The sequence below is a fragment of the Chrysochloris asiatica genome, unplaced genomic scaffold (genome assembly GCF_000296735.1).
Source record: "Chrysochloris asiatica unplaced genomic scaffold, ChrAsi1.0 scaffold00424, whole genome shotgun sequence".
NCBI classification, from domain to species: domain Eukaryota; kingdom Metazoa; phylum Chordata; class Mammalia; order Afrosoricida; family Chrysochloridae; genus Chrysochloris; species Chrysochloris asiatica.
The window spans coordinates 60,077-83,163 of record NW_006408942.1 but is presented as its reverse complement, the minus strand read 5'-3'; the positions used below and the strand labels follow the sequence as shown (position 1 = coordinate 83,163).

Here is a 23,087-nt window from a genome sequence, read left to right as displayed (position 1 = left end):
TATGTTCTCAGGAAACAAGAGCTGTAACACAAATAAATACAGGCACACCCAAGTTCACTGTAGTATTTTTCACAATAACAAAAAGATGGAGACAGCTTAGATGCCCATTAGAGGAATGGTTGAACAAGCTTTGGTACCTACACACAATGGAATATTATGCAACATTGAAGAAGAACGGTGAATCTACAAAACACCAAATGACGTGGAGGAGTGTGCAGGGCATTATGTTGAGGGAAATTAGCTGACCTGAAAGGGACAGATACTATAGGAGAACCACCACTGCAAAAGGTCACGAAAGGATTTTCATTCTTTAACACACTTTCTGTGATGGTTACCTGGGGCGGGAGGGAAGGGAGACTTGTTCACTGGGTACTGTGTAGACACGTGCTAACTTGGGTGTCGGGAAAGACTGTTAAAAAGAAAAGGAATGAAAAGAGAAGGAAGGGAAAACAAGAAATTGCTTTCTTATTTTTTTGGTCTGTTTTTATTTTTATGAAATGGAAGGGAAATAATACGTGTTTATTTTTTCCTAAAAAAGTTTATTCCTTGTTTTTGTTTGAAACACAAAGGTCAGGCTACTATGGCAGCAGCTTCTGTGTTGTTATGACATGTTTAGTAAAGGATAGTCTGATCTCTCATTCCATCTTAATAATTTTATTTTCCTTACTAACATAGCCTCTATAATGGTAAATTATGATATCCAGAAAAGTTTTTGAAAACAAAAAGAAATAAAGAAAAGACCAAACTGGATGTCCGAAGAGGCAAGCTTACTCTTGAATGTAGGGAAGCTAAAGTGACTAACTGCAAGAAATGAGGCTGTCAAGAGGAAGATAAAGAACTTTGATACCGGAAGCAAGTCTAAATTGCTACAATGTGATGAACTTGACCTATACTTATGGATGCAGTAGTTCAAAATACCAACTGACAGGGAAGGAGTCTTCACATCCAGGATGTGAAGTCTATCCCCTCTGTACACAGGGTTGATAGGGACAGGCAACTTAGACACTGGCTAACTAAAATGGGGGAAGGGGGGTGGTGTGTATAAAGGCATGAAGTTTTTAAGAGAGCTTAGTTTCAGAGTGTGCAGGGAAAGGTACAATCCTCACTGGCTAATTTTTGTCTTGTCTAGATGGGTCTGGTGAAAGGAGATGGGGATAGAATTCATTTGATTCAATAGTAATTGTTATCATGACTAATTGCGATTGTCACAACTATAAAAGTAGACTTTGGGAGAGTAGTTAATCTTACAGGCCAGGAACAGAGGGCCCTAGGACCATCAAGAGGGAGGAGCATGATCAGAATGTGGGACCCTAACCAGAGAAGCAGTGACACCAGAAATGGAGGCAGAGATGAGGACATGGAGAGCGAAAGCAGCTGAGGACACTAGACAGATGGAAAGAGAAAGGCTGTGTGCCGGCGGCCTGGAGGCAGGCTTGCAGAATGTGTCCTTTGGTTGTTTGAATGATTTCTGAATGTTTTTGTGTACATTAAAACAAAACAAACCTCCTCCCTCCCCCCCAAAAAAAACAACCAGAGGGGATATAAGCAAATACTAATAACCGATGATGCCTGCAGGTGATTGTAATCATTGCAGTGAAACAAAATACCATAGGTTGAGTGCAAAACCGATATTCTTCCATGTAAACTATTACTCAATTCAAAATAAAAGCTTCTAAAAAAAGGGAATGAGAAAGATGTGAACAGAAAATTTCAAAGGGCAGCCGGAGAGGACAAACTCAAGCCAAAAATTTCAAATTATAGTGAAATGTGCAAAGACCTGGAGTTAGAAATCCAAGTGGGAAAAACATGCTCAGCACTTCTCAAGTTGAAAGAACTGAAGAAAAATGTAAAGTGGCAATTTGCAATATTGGAGAATTCTAAGGGCAAAATATTGAATGATGCAGAAGGCATTGAGAGAAGATGGAAGGAATATACAGAGTTACTGTACCAAAAAAGAATTGGTTGATGTTTAACCATTTCAAAAGGTACCATATGATCAAGGTCCAGTAGTATTTAAGGTAGAAATTCAAACTTCACTGGAGGCATTGGCAAAAAAACAAAGATCCAGAAATTGACAGGATCCAAACTGAAATGTTTCAACAAACTAATGCAACACTGGAGGCACTCACTTATCTATGCCAAGAAGTTTGGAAGACAGCTATCTGGGCAACTGATTGGAAGAGATCCATATCCACTCCAAGGAGAATGTGGGACCCAGGGGAATGTGGCCGTTATCAGATAAAATAAATAATATCCCATGCAATTAAAATTTTGCTAAGGATCATTCAAAATCAGCTGCAACAGTACATTGACAGGGAACTGCTGGCAGTTTGAGGCAGATTCAGAAGAGGATTTGGAAGGAGAGATGCCATCGCTGATGTCAGATGGATCTTGGCTAAAAGCAGAAAATACCAGAGAGATGTTTATTTTTGCTTTATTGACTGTACAAATGCATACCATTGTGTGGATAATAACCAACTATGAGTAACATTGCACAGACTGGGAATTACAGATCACTTAATTGTGCTCATGAGGAACAGTGGTTGGAACAGAATAAGGAGACATTGATTGCATGGTTTACATTCAGGACATCTGTGTGCAGGGGCTGTATTCTTTCACCATACTTATTCAGTCTGTACGCTGAGCAAACAATCCAGGTAAATTATACAAAAAGCATGGCATCAGGAATTTAGGAAGACTCCTTAACAACCTGCGATATACAGATGCCACACCGTGCTTGCTGGAAGCAAAGAGAACTAGAAATACTTCCTGTTGAAGGCCAAAGACTACAGCCTTCAGTATGGATTGCATCTCCATGTAAAGAAAATAAAAATCCTCACAACTGTCCTAATAAATAACATAATGATCATTGGGGAAAAGATTGAGGTTGTCAAAGATTTCCTTTTGTTTTGATCCACAATCAACACTCATGGAAGCAGCAGTCAAAAAAAAAAAAAAAATCAAATGAGTGCATTAGACAAAGACTTGTTAAAAGTGTTCAAGAACAAAGATGTCATTTTGAGGACTGAAGTGTGCCGAACCCAAGCTATGGCATTTTCAATAGTGTCATATGCACCTGGTGTCCTGGTATGGTACTATAGGATAAGCACTTGACTACAAGGTTGGTAGTTCAAGCTCTCAAGCTACTCCTTGGAAACCCTGTACAGGGTCGCTATGGAACCAACTTGATGGCACTTAATAATAACAACAAATGCATCTGAAAGTTGGACAATGAATAGGCAAGATCATAGAAGAATCGATGCCTTTGAGTTATGATGTTGGAGAATATTGAAAGTACCATGGACTGCCAGAGTAACAAATAAATCTGTGTTGGAAGCCAAGATGGTGACTCTTTGTCTCTTGTACTTTGGACGTGTGCTCAGGAGGGATCAGTTCCTGGAAAAGGGCATCAAACCTGGTAAAGTGCAGCTACTGTTGTTCAGTGCTGTCGAGCTGGTTCCTACTCATAGCCACCCTGTACAGAGAGTTTTCAAACTGGGAAATCTTTGCAGGAGCTGAAAGCTTCATGTTTCTCCTGTGGAGCAGCTGGTGGGCTTGAAGCACCAACCTTGTGGTTCTCAGTCTAGTGCTTATCATATAAAACCACCATACTCCTTGGAGAAGGGTATCATGCCTGGTAAAGTGGAGGGTCGGTGAAAAAGAGGAAGCGCTCCATTGCGATGGATTGACAGACACAGTGGCAGCAGTGATAGTAAGGAGGGTGGAGGACCAGGCAGTGTTGTTCTGTGGTGCAGAGGGGTTGCTAGGAGTCAGAACCAATTCGATGGCTGGCATCTGACAACGTGGGGTAAAGAGGGTCTCACTGATGTTGAATATAAACAGATATGTTTACCTGATTTCCTGGATTTCTGTGTTAGGTGCCGTAGAGCCGATTCCAACTCCTAGTGACCCTGTATAGGGTTTCGGAGGAGTTTTAACTGCGGACCTTGTGGTTCAGTCCAGTGTTTACCCCACACCAGGTATCCACATGAACTTAGGTTTATAGATAATAGAGTGATAAGGACAGAGAGCACTCTCTGATGTGTTGTGTGTTCCTGTGGGTGCTGACAAACATGTCCCCTCTGTACCACTAAGCTACCCCCCCACCCCATTAGAACGTGGCACCCTTGTTCCTGTGTAGACTTGTTAGGACCTGCGAGCCAGTTCACTTCCGGGTCTACTCTGTGGATGCAGACACACACCGCCCCCTGGAGTGTCTCCCTAGTTACTACACGGTGCTTGTTAGAACCCATTTGCCACAGTTCACTTCCGGGTCAGCTCGTCACCTTTGTCGTGTCAGGTCGGGTGTCCAGGCGTTCTAATAGCTGCCTGTGGCAGCTCAGGGCGGGGTCACTCTCTGCTGAGAGCCAGAGTACTGCTCCTCTGGTTACTGTCCCCCGTACACACCTCCATCCATCAGTGGGCCACTGCAGACAAGTTTTCTTAGTAAAACACAGCTGTCTACTTAAGGTGCCCTCAAAAACAAAAGGGTCTCATCACCAACTGTGGCTTCCAAGATTTGTGGGCCCGTGGAATTCAAGGCAGAGGTCAGCTCAAGTTCAAGTTACGGCAACTGGGGATCCCAAAGAGATCTTGATAGATTTTCTCAAAGGACACAAGATGGCCAGAGGCCTACTATGAAGTTATAGAAAAACTGGCAACTACATTGGTGAGGAAAAAGGCCAGGAAAGTTGTGCCTAATTTTTTAAAATGTTTTATTGTGAATTATTTGATAGTTGTGCCTAGTTTTTTGTTTTTTTTTTAAATGTTTGTGAATTATGTGATAGTTGTGCCTAGTTTTTCCCCATTGTGACAACGCACCTGTTTACTCTCTAAGGGTAGCAAGGGCTGCCCTATGGGAATTTCACTGGGACACATGACCCATCCGCCCTCCAGCACTCATCTGGCCCCTCTGAGACCTTCATAATTTGAGCGCATCACAGATGCCCCACTGTTGCTTTGACTGGCTGTGAACGGGAAGCCCACAGAAAGGTTACGATGGAACACGGCTCTCAGCAGCGTGCAGACGTAGAGGCACGCTGCGTTATACAAGCTTCACGTTTTGTTGTTTCTGTGTAATACAGGTTTCTAGGGTTCTGTAGTAATACCGACACCCCTGTATCCTCATGCTGCTGACCACCAGTGGGCACTGCCATTGGTGGCAGTTACCACCACACAAAAGGAATAGAAGATGCCGTGTGGGAAGACACAGGCCCCCGGCCACCTGGAAGAGGTGCTGTTTTAGAGAATCAAAGCTTTGGGCAGTTGTGTGTTGCGTGGCTCTCACTGACCACACAGAACACCCCAGCACGTGTGCTCCCATATGGATGGGGACTGGTCTTGAACTTCTCTGATAAAAGCAGGGAGCATGAAGTTATGTGTTTTCTTAGCTACAAACAGTCCTGGTACACGAACCCATTCAGACTGGCTCCAAATCCCGAGTGGGAGGGTTAAAGCAGCCAGTCCTGTCTTAACTTCCTCTTGGTGACCCTGGGGCCGCCTTCCCAGGCCTCTCCCTGCTGCCCCTCTGATCTCCCATGGCAGCGAGCTTCCAAGTTCCACTGGGGTGCCCCAAGTGCAGTGGGTGGGCATGCTCACCTGAGGAAGTCTCCCATCTAAGGACCCAACCACCCAACAGGAAGCAGTGCCAACACACTCAAACACAGGGTCATATTATTACCAATGCTGCATCAGTGCTGGGAACTACCCAAGAGCCCACTCAAACTCCTTCAGTAAAGGCGCCCTTTGATTATGCCACAGCGGGTTTGGCCGTTTAAAGATTCCTTTAATGCAACAAATACAAAAGGCATCCCTAAAATCACGTCTTCAAACAACAGAAACTACAGGTCCAAACAGCCGTTTCATTACAGCAGCTCCGCTGCCGGAACCAGGAAATAATAAATAGTGGCAAACGGACACACCACGGGGCAGCGTTTACGCAAGCGTAGTGGTGGGTCCGTCACCACAGCAACTCGCATCCCGGCCTCTTCACTCTTCAGACTCGCCAGGCTTCCGGATGTCATCGATCTTCAGAATCATGCGGACCATCTGCGTCGCCAGCGATATCTGCTGCTTCTTTCCAATCAAGGTCTCTATGACGTGCTGCTGCTTCATATCTGAAACACCAAACGGCCCGTTAACCGGTGTCTGCAGCGCAGAACCATCGTGCCTTAACTGTCGTGACGTGGCGGGGGCTGATGGACCGGACCAGTCCCCAGCTGACAGAACCCCAGGCCTCCCAGCCGCGTGAAGGTGAGCTCGTCACAAGGCCAAATAGTCATGCCCAAGGAAGACGCAGAATGCCGCTGTCCCCCGAGCCTGCTCCAAGGATGCCACAACAGCACTGGCCTTAGGAGCCGGCTGGTGGCCGTCCTCACCGTTGGTGCCCTTGTGTAGACAGTCGATGCCCAGGGCTGGGTTCATCTCCTTCACCTGCCGGGCGCGCACCTCTGTCATTGTCTGGATGGGATTCAGGCCACTGTTCTCGGACAGCGCCATGGGGATGACCTCCAGGGCGTCGGCGAATGCCCGCATGGCATACTGCTCCAGGGTGGGGCACTGCGGGCACAGGGACAGTCAGTGGGGCCTGGCTGGGCATGCCCCATCACAGTGTAACAGCGGCATGGCAGATACTCGCAATTGTCAATGCGGTTTCCGTTTTGACAGATTTCACCCGACGCCAAGCTGCCTGAGGCGTTTCCTTGGTGCTGTTACTGGAGGACCTCCACAGGAGCCCCCTCCCCGATGGCCCCGGGCTCACCTTGTCTGCCTCCTGGCTAACGGCCAGGGCACAGGCGATCTCGGCAGCGCCACCGCCATACACCACTCTGTTGTCGCGGACGAGGTTCCGGATGACACACAGGGCGTCGTGGAGGGAACGCTTGGCCTCCTCGATGATCTGCAGAGAAGTTGGCCCATCGGCATGGGGGCCACCCTGCTCCTCCGTCCACACCCAATCCCCAGGGACCTGTTCCTTGGATTCAAGCCAACGACATGTAACCCTATTCTAGAGGGGACCGAGTACACCAGTGCATGCTCACCATCTTGTTGCCCCCGCGGATGAAGATGGTGACCGCCCTGGAGTTCTTGCATTGCTCGATGACCAGCATCTTGTCCTTGGTCGTCCCAAACGAGATCTCCTTCACAAGCCCGGCAAAGCCCAGCTTCTCAGCGGTGAGCTCTGAGAAGCGAGGGACAATGCGCCCCCCAGTGGCAATGGCGATCAGCTAATGGGAGGGTGTCGGGGAGAACAGAGAGCAGGTCAACACGGGACCTTGTGTTCCCTACACCTGCTGCCATCATCCACCAGGTCCCCCCAACAAAAGTGCAACCAAAAGCCCATGAGACCAGTGAGGCCCGACTCGCCATGCTTCCTCTGAACCCTCAGCACACCTCACGCCCAGGACACTGTGTGTGAGAGAGACAACACCCCGTCCCTAATGCACCGACTACATGCCACACAGGACCCCAGCTCCAACTCCTCAGAGGCCTCCTACCTCGATTTCCGGCCCTCCGACCCAGCGGACTGCAGGGAGCTTGTTCTGCAGCAGTAAGTGGTTTGCCTCGTCGTCAAAGCCCCACTGGCAAATGGCCAGGTTGGCACCGGTGTCTTTAATCTGGAAAGACACTGTCACCCCGTTAATAAAGCAGGCCTCTACTCGGTGTTAACAGGCCTGGCTAACTTGACGACCCGGTGTGACAACACAGACTGCCCCCAGAGTTGTCTTGGCTCCGGTCTTTAAGCCAAGTCCTTTTATCTGCAGCTCCATCGGGTCAGTCAGGCCTGCTGACCTTTCCGTGTGGCATGAGCAACCAGCCTGGCTTCCCTAACTCGTGCTGTGTGGGCTCGCCCCCCACCCCTACTCACCTGTTGGATCATCTCCTCAAACTTCTCCTTCTCATACTTCTGGAGGGCTTTGTAGTCGTCCACAGAGCTCACATCCAACTTGTGCTTTGTCTTGGGTTTCGGTGGCTCAAACGGGCACGTAAGAATCGCAATCTTGGCGTTCTCCACCCTCTGTGGGGAAACACGACTGTCAGCGGGTGGGCCTATGCCCTGGGCCAGCTGTGTGCTGAGGGCAGCGACTCACCTTTGGCATCTGGGGGTGACTGAAGTCCTTGTCCACAATGACACCTTTAATGAGCTTTGTGTCCTCCAGCCGCCCGCCCACCTTGCCCTCCACCTTGATGAGTTCAAAGTCCACGTCTCTGCGCTGCATGTCTGCGACTGTGAGGATGGCGTTGACTGCGATCTCGGCCATCTGCTGGTGACAGCTGTTCACCCTGTGAAGCAGAGCCGATTCTCAAACCTGCCCACAAGTGCGGGGGCTCGGAGTCCATGACCAAGGCGGAGGGCGCTGTGGACGGCGCGGCAACACAAACACACATGCTGTCAAGCTTGCCCTGACCTCTCCACTGGAGATCACTTGCTACTTTTGCCTAGTAACTACCACAGAAACTTAGAAAGACCCCCTCCCATGGAAAATGGGTTTCTGGGCCCACCAGTGTTCCTACGCAGGGATTCTCTGTACATCACAGAAGGGGCCTGGTGGTCCGCATTAGTAAGAACACACCCCAGCTAAGGTCAGCATCCAGATGGCCTCTCCCTACTAAGCTGACATTTGCTTGTTGAAATGAAGAAAAGTCAACTCCCCCCAAGTGCGTCCCAGCAGAGGACAGGTGGAAAGGAGCCAGGACAGTGGTCCCTGCCCCCCTGGAACGCACACTTTGGAGCCCAGCGTGGTCTTGGCCGTCTGGACCAGGGGCTCGGTGTCCAGCACATCCACCAGGACGCTGTCGCTGATGTGGTCCAGGTGTTCGATGGCGATGCGGGCAGCCTGCTCGTAGCCGTCAGCGATCCGGATGGGGTGGATGCCTCGGTCCAGCAGCTGCTCCGCCTCCTCCAGCAGGGCTCCGGCCAGGACTGCAAAGAGCCAGCCAGGGACCTGTTACTGCCTCGCTTTCTCCCACAAACCAGAGCAGGAGGGGCCACAAAGAAGCTGGCAGCAACTCCACAGAAAAACTTTACCCCACCCGCCCACAAACAGGGTGGAAAGGGCTAAGCGCTGGAGGGCCAAACCCTCGACTCCTTGGAGGTACGGTCTGGGATTAGCTCCCCGAGGGCCACAGCCTTGAAAATCCTCTGCACACAGAGGGTGGCCAGGAACCGGAGGGGACAGGAAGCCCAGTCAACAGTTATGTAGATGGACATTCGATTTTAAATCAAGTAAAAGCCCCGAGTGGTAAGCGGTGTGCACTCAGCTGGCAACCAGAAGGCTGGTAGTTCAAGTCCAGCCAGAGGCATCATGGAGATAAGTCAAGAAAACCCTGCGGAGCAGTTCTACTCTGCAAGGCCGGGGGTCTCCCAAACAAGTAAGAATCTGATGTAAAACAACACACATCTTCACGAGGAAAACTGTCTTCTGAGACATGGACTTGTAGCAAATGAACATCACTTCAACTCCTGGGGTTTTTTTGGCTGCCAGCCGAACAGAAGCTGATTGCCAGCACCTTTCTTGCACTTTACCACTGGGTGGTTTGACCCTTGGGGTAGCAGCCTAGCTTACCACCTAGGGTCCTCAACCCCGGTTAAGAACAGACAACTTTACTGTCTGGTTCCCTGCCCTCAGCAGCTTTCCCGTCCCTCATCTTAGTGCCAGGAAGGTAGGATGGTGTGCACTTGAATCACTGCTGCCTCCAAACACCCCAGACAGGGACACGACGAGACTTTGCAGAAGAAATGGATTCGAGTCTCATCTGCAGAAAAGGTCGACCTTCCCCACCGCCAGAGGAGCGGCAGGAACAGTTTAATGGAGGCCATATCAGCTTCTTAACTGGCTCCACACAAATGAGTCAGACTGCACAGTCATTTGAACTGCAAGGTCGGTGGTTCAAACTCACCAGCTGCTCCTTGGAAACCCTATACAAGGTCACTATGGGTTGGAATTGACTCGACGGCATTTAACAAAGGAGCTCTGGCATCTAGGTGAGGTGCTGTGGGTTAATATGCTGAACCGCAAGGTTGCTGGTTCAAGCTCACTGGCCGACCCTTGGAAATCCTATGCAGGGTCACTATGGGTCGGAACCGACTCGATGGCACTAACAACAAAGAAGCTCTGGTAGTGAACCACCGGTTACAAGTTGGGCTGCTAACCTCCAGGTCAGCAGTTGGAAACTACCAGTTGTTCGGCTCCCATAAAGATTTACAGCCTTGGAACTCCTTACTACGAGTCAAAACTGACTCCACGGCACACAACCACCACTAACTACAGGAGTCCTGGTGTGGTGCTGTGGGAGAAATATGCTGGATCACAAGGGCATTAGCTCAAATCCATCAGCCATTCACTGAAAACCTTTTCTGGGTTGCTCTGAGTTGGGACCAACTGGATGGCACTTAACAACAACTCGAGTATTAGTTATAGAAAGCACGACACACCACCCTTAAGGATGGCCCTGCACCCCGCACCCTTGATGCCATCGAACAACCAACTGAGCGTCACCCGCGCACTTGTGAGGGTTCCCCACGATCCAGTCCAGAGAGCCCTTACCAACCACTCCCGTGGTGCCGTCTCCAATCTCGTCGTCCTGTGACTTGGAGAGTTCCACCATCAGCTTGGCGATCTGGTGGTCAACGTCCATCATGCTCAGGATGGTGGCCCCGTCATTCGTCACTGTCACGTCGCCGTCCTTGTCCACCATCATCTTGTCAAGCCCTGAAAGCCAAAAAACTTCACACCACCACAAACCACGGAGAGCAACGCAGACGCCTGCACTGGGCCACAAGTGCACAACGGGGCCGACATTACAAGGCCCTGCCAACTGTAGTGTGCCCTTGTTGGTGGTAAGCACCACCGAAGGGGGCCCAACTCCTAGAGACCTGCATAGGTTTCCCAGGAGCGCCTGGTAGGTTTGAACTGTAGACCCAGCAGTTAGCACCTCAGTGCTTATCCTAGAGAGCCACAGCGGGACACTCGGCCACTTTAGTGTCTGTGGTGTTGGAACCCACTCGGTGGCACTCAGCAACAATGGCACACTATGGGTGGTGGTGCCTTCTACCAACGGATGCCACTTAAAATCAACAGAAAGGAGCTGAGCTAACAGAACGCATCAAAACGATGCATCAACACTATCAAAGGCTAGTCTGTTTCTTGGTCTAGACTATACCAAAAACCAACCAAACAGGTGTATCTGGGACAGGAAGACGACAGCAATGTTCCATAATTAGGTTTGCAGTGATTATGAACACTCACCATTTGGTCCAAGCGATGTTCTCATTGTATTTGCCACAGCCTTCGCCGCCATTATATGAGACTAAACAAAACAATCAGGAAAAACTGTTAATTTCAGTAACCAAAAGTATAAAGCCCACGGTGGTCTTGTTTCTACTGTTGTTACATACTGCTGTGATGACTCCAATTCACAGCGCCCTGGTACAGGGTTTACAAGGAGCAGCTGGGGGGTTTGAACCACTAACCTTGCTGGAAACCAACACTGCAGTTGAGTGCATTTCTTCCAGCGTCACACCAAGACTCCTTTGCATTCTCTAAAAGCTTATATATTTAAGCTGTGGATTAACGTGCTGGACTGCAAAGTTGGTTTGCACCTCAAGGTAGTGGTTGAAGGTGACGGGCAGCTCCCTGGAACCCCTACATAGGGGGTTGCTGAGTGGGAACCTAAAGCGAACCCGCTGCGTTCCAGTCGACCCTAGGGCTGGGCGAAAGTGCCCCCTAAGCTTCTGAGATTCAACCCGCAGAGCCGCTGGTAGGGTCAACCCACCAGCAAGAGGCAACTAACCCCAAAGCCGGAGCATAAGCACTGGACTGCTAACCACAAGGCCACTGGTTCAAACCCCCCAGATCCGTGAATTCCTACACCGGCTCGCTGTGAATCGCTTCCATTCGAAGGCACTCAGCAACAGCGACCCCAATACCGCGGCTCCCAAGGACCCGTGGAGCCTCCCACCTGGGGGGGCCACACCTGCAGTCCACACACCAGGGCCCTCGGCCCGCGACCCTCCCTCACGGCGCCCGCACCGGCTCGGCAGAGAGCAGCCCCGAGCTCGTTCCCCAGGAGACCGCCAGGCCTTTCTTCCGAGGTACGCTTTGGTTAGCAGCTGAGCATGGGTGGGCGTGCACACCCAGCCCATGGCACAGCGTCCGCACGGCCGAGTGGACGCGTCCCGGGCTCCTGCACTCGAACCCCCAACACCGATGAAAAGGGCCCTAGTGGCACAGGGGGTTAAACGTGCTACCCGCAGGGCCGTCGGCAGTTCGAGCCCAGCAGCCGCTCCGCATGCCCGGCCCCGGGAGTTCCCCAAGGGCTGAGGGAGGGGCCCCAGCGCCCACGCCCAACTCGGGGCTCAGGCGATCTGTCTGAGGAGCCCGGGTCCCCCGCGAACTCGCCGGGCGCACATGGCAGCCGCGCGCCCACCGCCCGGCCCCCGCGCCGTTACCTTGAGGGCCTCGAGCCCCATGAGGCGGGACTTGCGGTCCTGGTCCTTGATAATGAGGAAAGGGCGCCCATACTCGTCAAAGGCCAGGGTCCCCATGGACGCCATGATGCAGCAGCACGAGCGATTTCCAGACTACCCGTTGAGCCCGCTCCGGAACCAGCGCCCGGTCTATCGCGAGAGGACGCTACGTCTCGCGCATGCGCACTGCGGCCTCCCGAGACGAATTTCGCAGCTGAGACGAGTTTAACGCCGGGACACAACTTCTAGAAGCCGCGACCTATGGAAACGTCTATCTCCAGGAAACGATGGGGGGAAGTCTCGACGGCCCGGATGTGAAGTTGTAGAGCCCCCAAGCTAAAAAATGACGGAAGTTAGTACTATTTTATAGCCATGTAATTAGCGGTTTCTGAGCTGTGGGTTCCCGCTGGGAGACCGTTAACTTACGTACTTTCTTACGTTCTTTCGGGCCCGAGAGAATGGAAGGCCCCACTTCCGGATCGCGTTCAAGCCGCCGGAAATCTCGCGATGGCGAACGGAGGTGAGGCCGGCGGCGCGGTCGAGATCTCCGGCTTGGGCTCCGGGGGCGCTGGGAGGGGCTAGGCCACCGCTCCGGGTTCCCTGGCTGGGTGCCACTGGGGAGGTAGCTTTACGTCTCTGTGCTCCTCACCTGCACACATGGACAAGAGTAGCAAGAGTATCTCCTCTATAAGACCAGCCGGGGCGTGCAGTCCACTAGTGGTCACCCCACATGTGTTGGGCAGAACCGTGCTCCTTAGGGGCTTCAATGGCCGACTTCTTCGTCACAGATCGCCAGGACTTTCTTCCGAGGGTGGGCTTGAACCGCCTACCTTTCAGTGAACAGCTGAGCTCTTTAATTGTTTGCACCGCTCACAGGTTTAGCTACTTTGTAGGGCTGCTTTGGGTTAATGCGCTCGACTGCAAAATCGGTTTGGTCCGCCAGGTTGCTGGTTCAAGCTCACCAGCCGCTCCTGGAAACCCTATACAGGGTCGTTATGGGTCGGAACGACTCGGCGGCACTTCACAACATAAGGGTATTGTGGCTCTGTAGGATAAGCATTGGACTACATACAGGTGGATTTGAACTGCAAGTTGGGTTGTTCAAGCTCACCAGCCGCTTCTCACAAACCTTATACCGAGTCTCTGTGAATTGGAACCGACTCGAAGACACTTACCAATGAGAGCATAAGGAAGTTTTGGTTTGGCACTGTATGATAAGCACTGTACGATAAGCGCTGGACTGCTCATTTCAAATTGGGCCGCTCACACCCACCTGCCCTTCCATGGGAGCAAGATGAAGCTGTCTGTTCCTTTGAAGATTTACAGTCTCAGAAGCCGTGGAGAGGGCACTGTGAGTCAGAACCCACTGCGCAGTGGACTGGACTCTGTGGTTTGCCCAGCCAGGACCCCTAGTGTCGCAAATGGACCGACAACTAAAAGTGCGGCTGAGGAAGGACCTGGTGATCTGCTTTAGTAAAGATGGTTGCCTAGAAGACCTGATGGTGCAGGTCTCCTCTAACACATGGGGGTCTCGTGATTCCGAATCAACTCGTACCCGTGGGTTCTGTGGCTGGCTTCTCCAAGTGCGCAGGCCTACCTCCCTCACATGGGCCCGCTCAAACTTTCTGTCTGCCAGCTCCTTACAGGCCCCATTGTTGGAATCAGTCTTTCCTCCAGCTCACCCTGATTTCTGTACCCATATTTGTATCCCCCTGCTCCCTTCAGTAAGGAGCTCTGGTAGCGTAGTGGTTATGAATCGGGCTGCGAACCTTAAGGTCAGCAGTTCGAAACTATCTATCGGAACTGACTCGATGGCACTTAACAACAACAACAACTCCCTTCAGTATTTCTCACAACCTACCGTGTCCTGACCTGACCCACACTCAGACACGCTGGGCTGGGAATCCATGTGGCCAGGAACTCTCTAGATTGTGTTCCTGGCAGAAGGCCGGAAACCCGCCCACATAGGTGAGCTAGAGTTTGGCTGGCCTTGCTCCTGAATTTGTCAGTCACCTGTCGACTGACTTCAGACTCTAGAGAAAATATTTGTTGTTCACTTGGTTCTGACTCAGTGACTAGAACGCTGCCCGGTCCATACCATCCTCACAATGACTGCCACGTTTGAACCCTTGGTTGGAGACCACTAGTCCATCTTGTTTCCCTGACCCACTAGTTTGCCAAGTATGATGCCCGTCTCTAGAGACTGGTTCCTCCTGACAACATGTCCAAATACAGGAGACTGAGTTACCGTTTTTGATTCTAAGGCGCATTCGGCTGTACTTTCAGCATAGATTTGTTTCTTTTCCTGGCACTTCATGGTACTTGCAATATTCTTTGCCAACGCCTTATTCACAAGCTAGACAGCAGTCAGCCAAGTTGGTGCTGCAGTCTGCTCAACAGTGGGCTGATAACCAAAAGGTTGGTGGTTCGAACCCCTGAGCTGCTTGGTGGGAGATAGGTGAGGCAGTCTGCCCCTGGATGTACAGTCCTGGAAACCCTAAGGGGCGGGTAGTTCCACTCTCCTATAGAGTTGCCGTAAGTCAGAGTGGACTTGTTGGCAGTGGACTTTGGTGGGAGCATGGTTACTCTTGGATCTCTTGTATGTGGTGCCATCCATGTCTGTTCTGCTTGTCCCCATCCTAGGTGTCTCCCTGGAATTGCTCCCTGGAGCAAGTCCTCCCCCACCTGAAGCTGACCGCTCGAAGGAAAGTCGCTGGGGGCTCCTCTTGACCGGGGCTGTTGGCGGGGTGCTGGTGGCCGTGTATGCAGTGGCCACCCCTTTTGTGATGCCAGCCCTGCGCCGAGTGTGCCTGCCCTTCGTTCCTGCCACCCCGCGGCAGCTGGACAACGTTGTGAGGATGCTACGCAGCCGGAGCGGGCCCCTGGTGGACATCGGCAGTGGGGACGGGCGCGTGGTGAGCCCCCTCTGACGCTGCTCGGGTTTGGGTCCAGAAGGGCTACAGTGTTTTCTCTCTTGCTTGTCTTGTGAGCCTTGTGCCTCTTGTGCGGACTCAGACCTTTTAAAAAAGTAGTTGTTTAATTCTGTGTGTGTTGCCCGACTAACACTCTCCGTGAGTTTGGGATTGGTTTTCCTCAGCTTGAACTTTCTTTTAAGGGAGAGAGAATATGGCAAGTGTCAGTTGAGATAGAAGCATTAGTCGGTGCTTATCTAACCATCAAGTTGTCTGCTAAAAAGACTTGAGCCAGTATGTCCCCCCCACCTCCCCAATGTGTGTCCACGTGACTGGACCTGGGTTTTCCGTGGTTTGGCGGTGATGTGATGATGTAATCACCCCACCACGTGATCTGATGTAAGGGGATTGGAGATGTGCATCCCCCTACTGGGGCACAGCCCGATCCCATGTAAGCGGAGTTTCCCTGGGGGGTGAGATAAAAGGCGAAAGAAATGAGCAGAGAGAGGGACGCCTACCGCCAAGAAAGAAAGAGCGGAGGTGGCTCTTCTCTGGTCCTCGGTCCCTGCCTGTGATGCTCCTGATCCCGGGCAGGACTGACGCCAAGGCGTGTGGAGGTCTCCAGGAACTCCAGACCTGCAGAGGTTATAGAGGGGAGATGAGGACCTTCCGCCAGAACCCACAGAGAAACCTTTCCCTGGACTTGGGGTGGTGTTGCGGCTTCACGTGCTGGATTGCAAAGTTGTTTGAACCACAAAGTGGGCGGTTCAAGCTCACCAGTCACTCCTTGGAAACCCTGTACAGGGTCGCTATGGGTTGGAACCTACTCGACAACACTCATCAACAACAATTAACGACAAAAAAACCCTTCTATTTGTTAAAGCCTCCCCCTTGTGGTGTCTGTTCTACCAGAAAATGAAAGCGTAGTGGTGGTGGTGTGCTGTGGAGTCGGTTCCGACTCCTAGAGAACCTGTATAGGGTTTCTAGGCCAAGCTCTGAATGCCTAGGAAAGGCGACGGAGCGCAGGCTGTTGGTTCTTCCTGCGTGATGCTGTTCATCCGTGGGAGTGCTGTGGCTCTGTAAGATGAGCACTGGACTGCGAACCGCAAAGTCGGCGGTTCAAGTCCACGGGCTGCTCCCCAGAACACAGATGAGGCTTTCTGCACCCACGAGCATGTACAGTCTCTGAAGCCCTGTGCAGGGTCACTAAGAGTCAGAACCAGCTCGGGACCCTCAACAGTAGCAACAACAGTGCTTACCTCACAGGTCATCCCAGGGGCTTGTTGCCTCCCACCCGTGACTGGCCAGCTCACTGTCAGGGAGACCCCACAGCGTTGGCTACCCCAGACTGAGTTATGCAAAGCTGAGCATCGACTCTGATACTCCAGCTCTGCTGTCCTTCCTGCTGACGTCTTCAACACACGTGATGAAGTGGAACCTGCGTGGCTCCTCCACAAATGTACGTCACGTGGCGTGGCACGGACTCCGCCGTGTCTCTTGACGGCTGAGCAGTACACTGCGTGGAGGGACCTGAGTTTGCAGCTGGAGACTTTCCGCCTGCTTCAGTTCTCCTGTGCAAGTTTTCACGTAGTTCCATGACCCTAAGTGCACCCCCCTGGTGTACAGCCCCCAGGTTTTCTTCACCTCAGAAAGGGGTCTCAGGCCGTGACCCGCCCCCCCGCACGCCCTCTTCTCCAATCCCTGGTGACCAGGCATCTGTTTGACGGATTGATTTGCCGGTTCTGAACATTTTCTATCAACAGAATCATATGGTGTCGGGTCTTTTATGACCGACTTTCTTCACTCAGCCTGTTTTCAGGGTTCACCTAGCGTGCCCTAGCGTGGACCGGAGCCCGTTTCTCTTTATGACCGGTCACCACTCGATTGTTCGGTAGGACCTGATTATGTGTTTCCATCTCTGGAGAAGGAGATCATGCTTGGTGAAGTGGAGGGTCAGTGAAAAAGCGGAAGACCCCCAGTGAGATGGCCTGGCTCAGAGGCAGCAGCGATAGGCTCCCGCGTGGCAGTGATTGTGAGGTTGGTCCAGGACGGGCAGGTTTTGTTCTGGTGTTCACAAGGTCGCCCTGCTGCAAAACTGACTTGGCAACACCACCCACCCCTCCCAGCCTTCACCCACTGCGGGCCCTGGGGTTGCGGCTCTCTTGCTGACTGTGTGCCGTGCTGATCTGCATTGTGTGTGCAGGTTTCTGCCAGAGCGTCTTGTCGCTTCTCGGGAAGGCGCACATTTGAAGGAGCCGGCCTGCTGAGCTGTGGGGCTGAGGAGCTCCTTGATTGGATAGTTTGGGAACTGTAGACCTAAAGTACCAAGAAGCAAACAAATTGATGTTCTTGTTCTGAACTCCTTGTGAACCCCTGTTTCCATAGGTGATAGCAGCTGCCAAGGAGGGGTTCCCAGCTGTTGGTTATGAGCTAAACCCATGGCTGGTGTGGTACTCCCGATACCGGGCGTGGCGAGAAGGTGTGCACGAGTCTGCCACGTTCCACAGGTCCGATTTGTGGAAGGTAGGTCACTCGGCCCTGCTGTGGTGCTGTAGGGTAAGACAACCCTTAGACAGACAACCAAAGGTCAGCGGTTCTAACCCACCAGCTGCTTTTAGAAACCCTACGCAGAGACGCTGAGAGTCGAAATTGACTAGATGGCATTTACCGTGTCACTCAGGAGGACTGCGTGTGTGTGTGTAGTTATCTGTGTGAGTGAGTGTATGTCAGTGTGAGTATGAGAGTGTGTGTGTACTTGTGTAAGTGTGTCAGGGTGTGTATATGTGTGTGTCTGTGTGATGAGTACTGACAGATGGAAAGGGGTGATTGTTGTTGTTATGTGCCGTGGAGTCGGTTCCGGCTCATAGCGCCCCTGCACAGGGTTTCCGAGGCTGTAAATCTTTATGGGAGCAGAAAGCCTCATCTTTCTCCCGTGGAACAGCTGGGAGTTTCGAGCTGCTGACCTTGCGGTTTGCAGCCCGATTCGTAACCACTACGCTACCAGAGCGCCTTTGAAAGGAGTGATAGATGAGGAAAAATAGACTTCATCAACTTCCTGCCCTTAGAAAATAGAAGGCGCTTTGCATGCGGATTTGTGCTCTGTTATTTTGTTTAGAATACTCCATTAAACGCTGTATTACAAACTTCTCATTGTAATACTGCCGTCAGTAGCTGATCAAATCAGCTTGCATTTGCTTGCGGTCTTCTTCATAGTTGAGTAGATCAGATTTTAATTGTTTTTGTTGTGAGGGTTTCCGGAGCAGAAAGCCTCATCTTTCCCCCTTGGGACAGCTGGTAGTTTCGAACTGCTGACCTTGCGGTTCGCAGCCCAATTCTTAACCATTATGCTACCAGAGCTCCGTAGAGCGCCTTTGTTGTTGTTAAGTGCCGTCGAGTTGATTCCGACCCACAGCGACCCTGTATAGGGTTTCCAAGGAGCAGCTGGTGAGCTTGAACCGGCGACCTTGCAGTTCAAACGGCTTTGCAGTCGGACGCATTAACCCACAGCGCCACACTAGGACTCTTTTGGGCAATATGAAGTTTGCCTGACGGAGCATTTTCCGCCCAGTTTCTCACAAGAGCCCTCGGTACTTCCTGTTTCACCGAGTACTTCACCAAGGATAGGACTCTGGTTTGGGAATGGTTCAACATAGCACATCGTGTGGTACAGAAACCCGGAGGGTGGATAGTTGGTGGAGCCACATGTCCTGAGTGGGCCCGCCGTGAGCATGAGCTGACCTAAGGGCAGGCGTTTGGACAGCTGTGATGGATTGAAGGGGCCCCTTAGCTAGCGGTACAGTTGGTTAAAGCACTTACTTCCCCCAAGCCAGCCCTTGGAAGCTCCCTGGAGCACAGTGGTTTCCATGTAGTGAAGGACCGCGAGCAAAGGGTGAGTTTCCTACTGCCTTCCTCCTGGACTCTTGAGGACCAGCAGAGCGTGTTGACAAAATGGAGCGTTGCTGCTCGTGTCTGTAGAACAGAAATCAAAACCCAGCGTTTGGCTTGTCTAACTTATCCTGTGCTTTGCTCCCCTCGGCTAGGTGACGTTTTCGCAGTTCTCCAATGTGGTTATTTTCGGAGTGCCGCAGATGGTGAGTATCTGCTTCCTGGCTCTGTGTCTGTGGCTTTAAGGTCTTCCCGTCTCTCTTTTTATTTCAAACTTTGTATCGTTTATAAAAAGTTGGGTGTAGTTTTACAGAGCAGAGCCATTTTCGACACCACCATTCATGTCTCTGATTGTGGTCCTTGCAGCGTGACATCTCTCACCCCTCTGCTTCCTGTTTCCTTTCCCCTCTTTCCTGACCCTTCTCGTGAACGCCCTCCCGGGGCTGGCCTGTCACAGCTCTGTAGTCCACTGACCGTGGCCTCAAAACCATGGGCTCCCGAGGTCTTGTGGAAACTTGGATTTCAATTCATGGTTTACTCAAGACCAGTCTTCTGGGCCTGGCAAGTCTGGGTGTAAAGACTCGGTCCGAGATGTGAACATTTGCCATGGATAAGCATTTCAGTGCCTGCCTGCGCCGTAGCTGTAGTTTGCAAACTGGTGCTGAGCCCCACGCCGCACGGCTTTCTCGGGAAATGGTTGCAGTTACTCACGTGCACCTGGCTGCTCCTTCAGGTACTCATTCTTCTGAGGATTTTTGTGGTTTTGAGCATTTTATTGTGGCTTGACCCAGCAAATTAGATTCCAGTCAACGCCTTGTACAGATTTTGTTTGGTGACGCTGTGTGCCATCCTCCATGTAACTCTCCTCGCTCCTTGCATTTCCCCATTCCGTTCGTCTTTCTTCCCTGCCCCTTCCTGCCTTTCAAGGAACTTGATTTGGGGGCAGGTGTCTCTGATTTCACAGTGAAATACTTTTCCGACTCGGTGAGTGTTGTTGAGTAGTTGTGATTGACCCCAGTTAGCTGATTGGCCACAAAGCTGGGTACACTCATGCCCCACCTAATGCCTGCCGTACGTACGTTCCATGACGGAGAAGGTTGTGTGAGCACCACACCATAGCCAGGCCCTGCTTTTTCTTTAGGCATCTCGACAGCTTCCTGTGACGGCTGGCAGCTGACAGGGAGTCACTGTTGGCTGTGCTCCTCAGTCCACGGCATGAGCAGCGTCTCCGTGTCTGACACACTGCCCGCTCACGTTTCCCTCAGCCTTGTCACTTCAGTGGAGCCAGTAACTTCACAGCGTGGAGGGGTTTTCCTCGTGGTGTGTGAGGGTCGAGTGCAGCGTGCCGTAACCTGAGCAGGAGCCATCACGGGTTTCCACCTTCGTGCTTTAATGACCTCCTGTTTCACTTCCAAGTCAGGCAGTTTTTCCTCTTGCTGCTGCTCTCAGTGGTGCTGGGTTTGCTGCTTCTGGGAGCCACGGTGCCCTTCACAGGGATGCTGCAGCGCTCGAGGTGTGGGGCACAGCACGCCCTTTATGCCGTGAGCGTGATAGATGGGAGGTTCGGAACGGGAGCGTGCACCTGGGAGCCCGTGACATAGGCGCCTGTTGTGACTGTACAACGGCTTTGAGAGGTTTGCGGAAAAATGGAATGGAAAGATAACGGAATTTCCCACACGCTTGTTGAAGCCCCCTTGGAAAAACCATGTGGGGGGTCTCAGTCTTCCTGGCTTCACAAGAGGGAAGAGAGTAAAACTCAAAATCAGTCCAACACCAATTCTTATGGCACGGAAGTCAGACCTGCTCCCACCCTACAGCCTTCTGTCCCCTAGTCTGACACCAACTGTCCCTCCCATGGCTCTCTGCCTCACATCTGGGCTCCACAGTCCATAGTCCTGGTCACTCAGAACTCATAACTATACTCACGATTGTGGAGTCTATTAGGAAGTGAACAGGGTACAATTCAGGATGAAAACCCACTCAGGACACAGCAGTTCTCCCATCAGGAATGCCGCCTGTCTCCCAGACGTAGGCACGTCTCACTCTTGTCTTCAGCCTCTCAGCCATGGGGCCCCTTGGCCTCTGTCCTGCTTGAGCACATGTTACTAAGTTCTTTATCTAGTCTGTGAATGCCCAAAGGGCACCTTCTGTAAGCCAGTCTCCTGCCCGTGGGCACTCGGCTTTACTCGGTCCATGTACTAGAGCCCACAGCCGCTCTGTCTCTGCATACACCGTGTCTACCATCACCTCTGTGAGCCAGTCTCCTGCCCGTGGACACTCGGCTTTACTCGGTCCATGTACTAGAGCCCACAGCCGCTCTGTCTCTGCATACACTGTGTCTCCCATCACCTCTATAAGCCAGTCTCCTGCCCGTGGGCACTCGGCTTTACTCAGTCCATGGGCCTAGAGCCCACAGCCGCTCTGTCTCTGCATACACCGTGTCTACCATCACCTCTGTGAGTCAGTCTCCTGCCCGTAGACACTCAGCTTTACTCAGTCCATGGGCCTAGAGCCCACAGCTGCTCTGTCTCTGCATACACCGGGTCTCCCATCACCTCTGTGAGTCAGTCTCCTGCCCGTAGACACTCGGCCTTACTCAGTCCATGGGCCTAGAGCCCACAGCCGCTCTGTCTCTGCATACACTGTGTCTACCATCACCTCTGCTGTAGCCTCTGCCGTCCACTTTTCTAGGTAGGAACCTCACACTCCACTCATGTTCTTCCTTCTTGATGGGCCTGGGATCTTCTGTCTCTGCTTCTGAGATGGCTCCTAGCTGGAGGGCAAAGTGAACCAATCCCAGCCTCAGAGCCCTACACACCTTATCTTCGTGGCCCACCCAGTCTCTTGGTGGCATTGAAGACTGTAGATGGAAAAGCTGTAGCCAGTAACTGCCAGGTACCACATTCCCCCACGTACCACATCCCCCCAGGTACCACATTCCCCCATGTACCACATCACTGGTAGCACATTTGCTTTGTAATCGGTTGCAGGAACATCACATTTGCTGTGTCCTGTTCTCCTACGGCGCCCCACCAGGACTCCAATAACAACATTATAACCTTTATAGAGGTGCCCTGGTGTCACTATAGGCTAAGCACTGGGCGCTAACCACAAGGTCGGCAGTTCAAACCCACAAGCTGCTACACCAGAGACAATGGAGTCTTTCTGCTCTGGTAAAGATGTACATCCTCGGAAACTCTGTGTGTGGCCGACCCCATGGCAGTGAGTTTAGGTTAGTTTTTCATTATAACCGTATGGGATCATGGACATAGAAGTGGTTGAATACTGCCCGAGTGGGCATTATGGGTTATGCGACTATGGAATGTTGGGTACGTACTTTGGAAAGCAAAAATACCAGGACCTCGCGATGAAACAGCCCTCTTGCACAAGCATGGGGAGCTGATCGGGGGCAGGCATGTGTGTGTGTTTGTGTGTGTATGTAGTTGGTGCAAGACAGCCCTTTTCCCTTGCAAAGGCTTTAACTGTGACCCTGGTCATCTTGGCGGAACGGGATGTTTGCTGAAACACCACTGCATAACTGACGGGATTTTCATTTTTTTTTTTTAAGGTTTTTATTGTGGATTGAGTGAAAGTTTACAGGGCAGATCATCAGTTTTACATTCAACAAATCCTACACCTTATTTCATTACAATGATTATAATCCCCTCCATGTACCATCAGTTAACAGGATTTCTCTCTAGTCACTTTAGCTTTTTAAAAACAACAACACTCAGGCATATATAATAATTTACATCTCCAAAGGACACATTCTTCAAGTCTGCTCCTGGCCACCAGTTCTTAGTCCTTCTCTTCTTAGTCCA

At 51.5% G+C, this 23,087-nt stretch overlaps 2 protein-coding genes across 2 annotated transcripts in view; one reads left to right on the top strand and one right to left on the bottom strand.

Annotated features, from left to right (window-relative positions):
- Positions 1 to 5,988: 5,988 nt before the first annotated feature.
- On the bottom strand, positions 5,989 to 12,559 carry CCT5 (chaperonin containing TCP1, subunit 5 (epsilon)). Its single transcript, XM_006876886.1, has 11 exons — positions 12,452 to 12,559; positions 11,250 to 11,310; positions 10,548 to 10,712; positions 8,725 to 8,923; positions 8,091 to 8,283; positions 7,868 to 8,017; positions 7,497 to 7,616; positions 7,041 to 7,226; positions 6,761 to 6,898; positions 6,378 to 6,558; positions 5,989 to 6,116 (listed from the first exon to the last, which is right to left on the bottom strand). The coding sequence occupies exons 1-11, from the start codon at positions 12,554 to 12,556 to the stop codon at positions 5,989 to 5,991; spliced, it is 1,626 nt and encodes a 541-aa protein (XP_006876948.1). The 5' UTR covers positions 12,557 to 12,559.
- Positions 12,560 to 12,976: 417 nt separating this feature from the next.
- The window catches only part of FAM173B (family with sequence similarity 173, member B), a 19,448-nt gene continuing 9,337 nt past the window's right edge, over positions 12,977 to 23,087 (top strand). Inside the window, exons 1-4 of the mRNA XM_006876898.1 lie at positions 12,977 to 12,989; positions 15,113 to 15,384; positions 17,767 to 17,904; positions 19,422 to 19,472. Coding sequence (XP_006876960.1) covers positions 12,977 to 12,989; positions 15,113 to 15,384; positions 17,767 to 17,904; positions 19,422 to 19,472 — 474 coding nt within the window. The remainder of the gene's footprint in view (positions 12,990 to 15,112; positions 15,385 to 17,766; positions 17,905 to 19,421; positions 19,473 to 23,087) is intronic.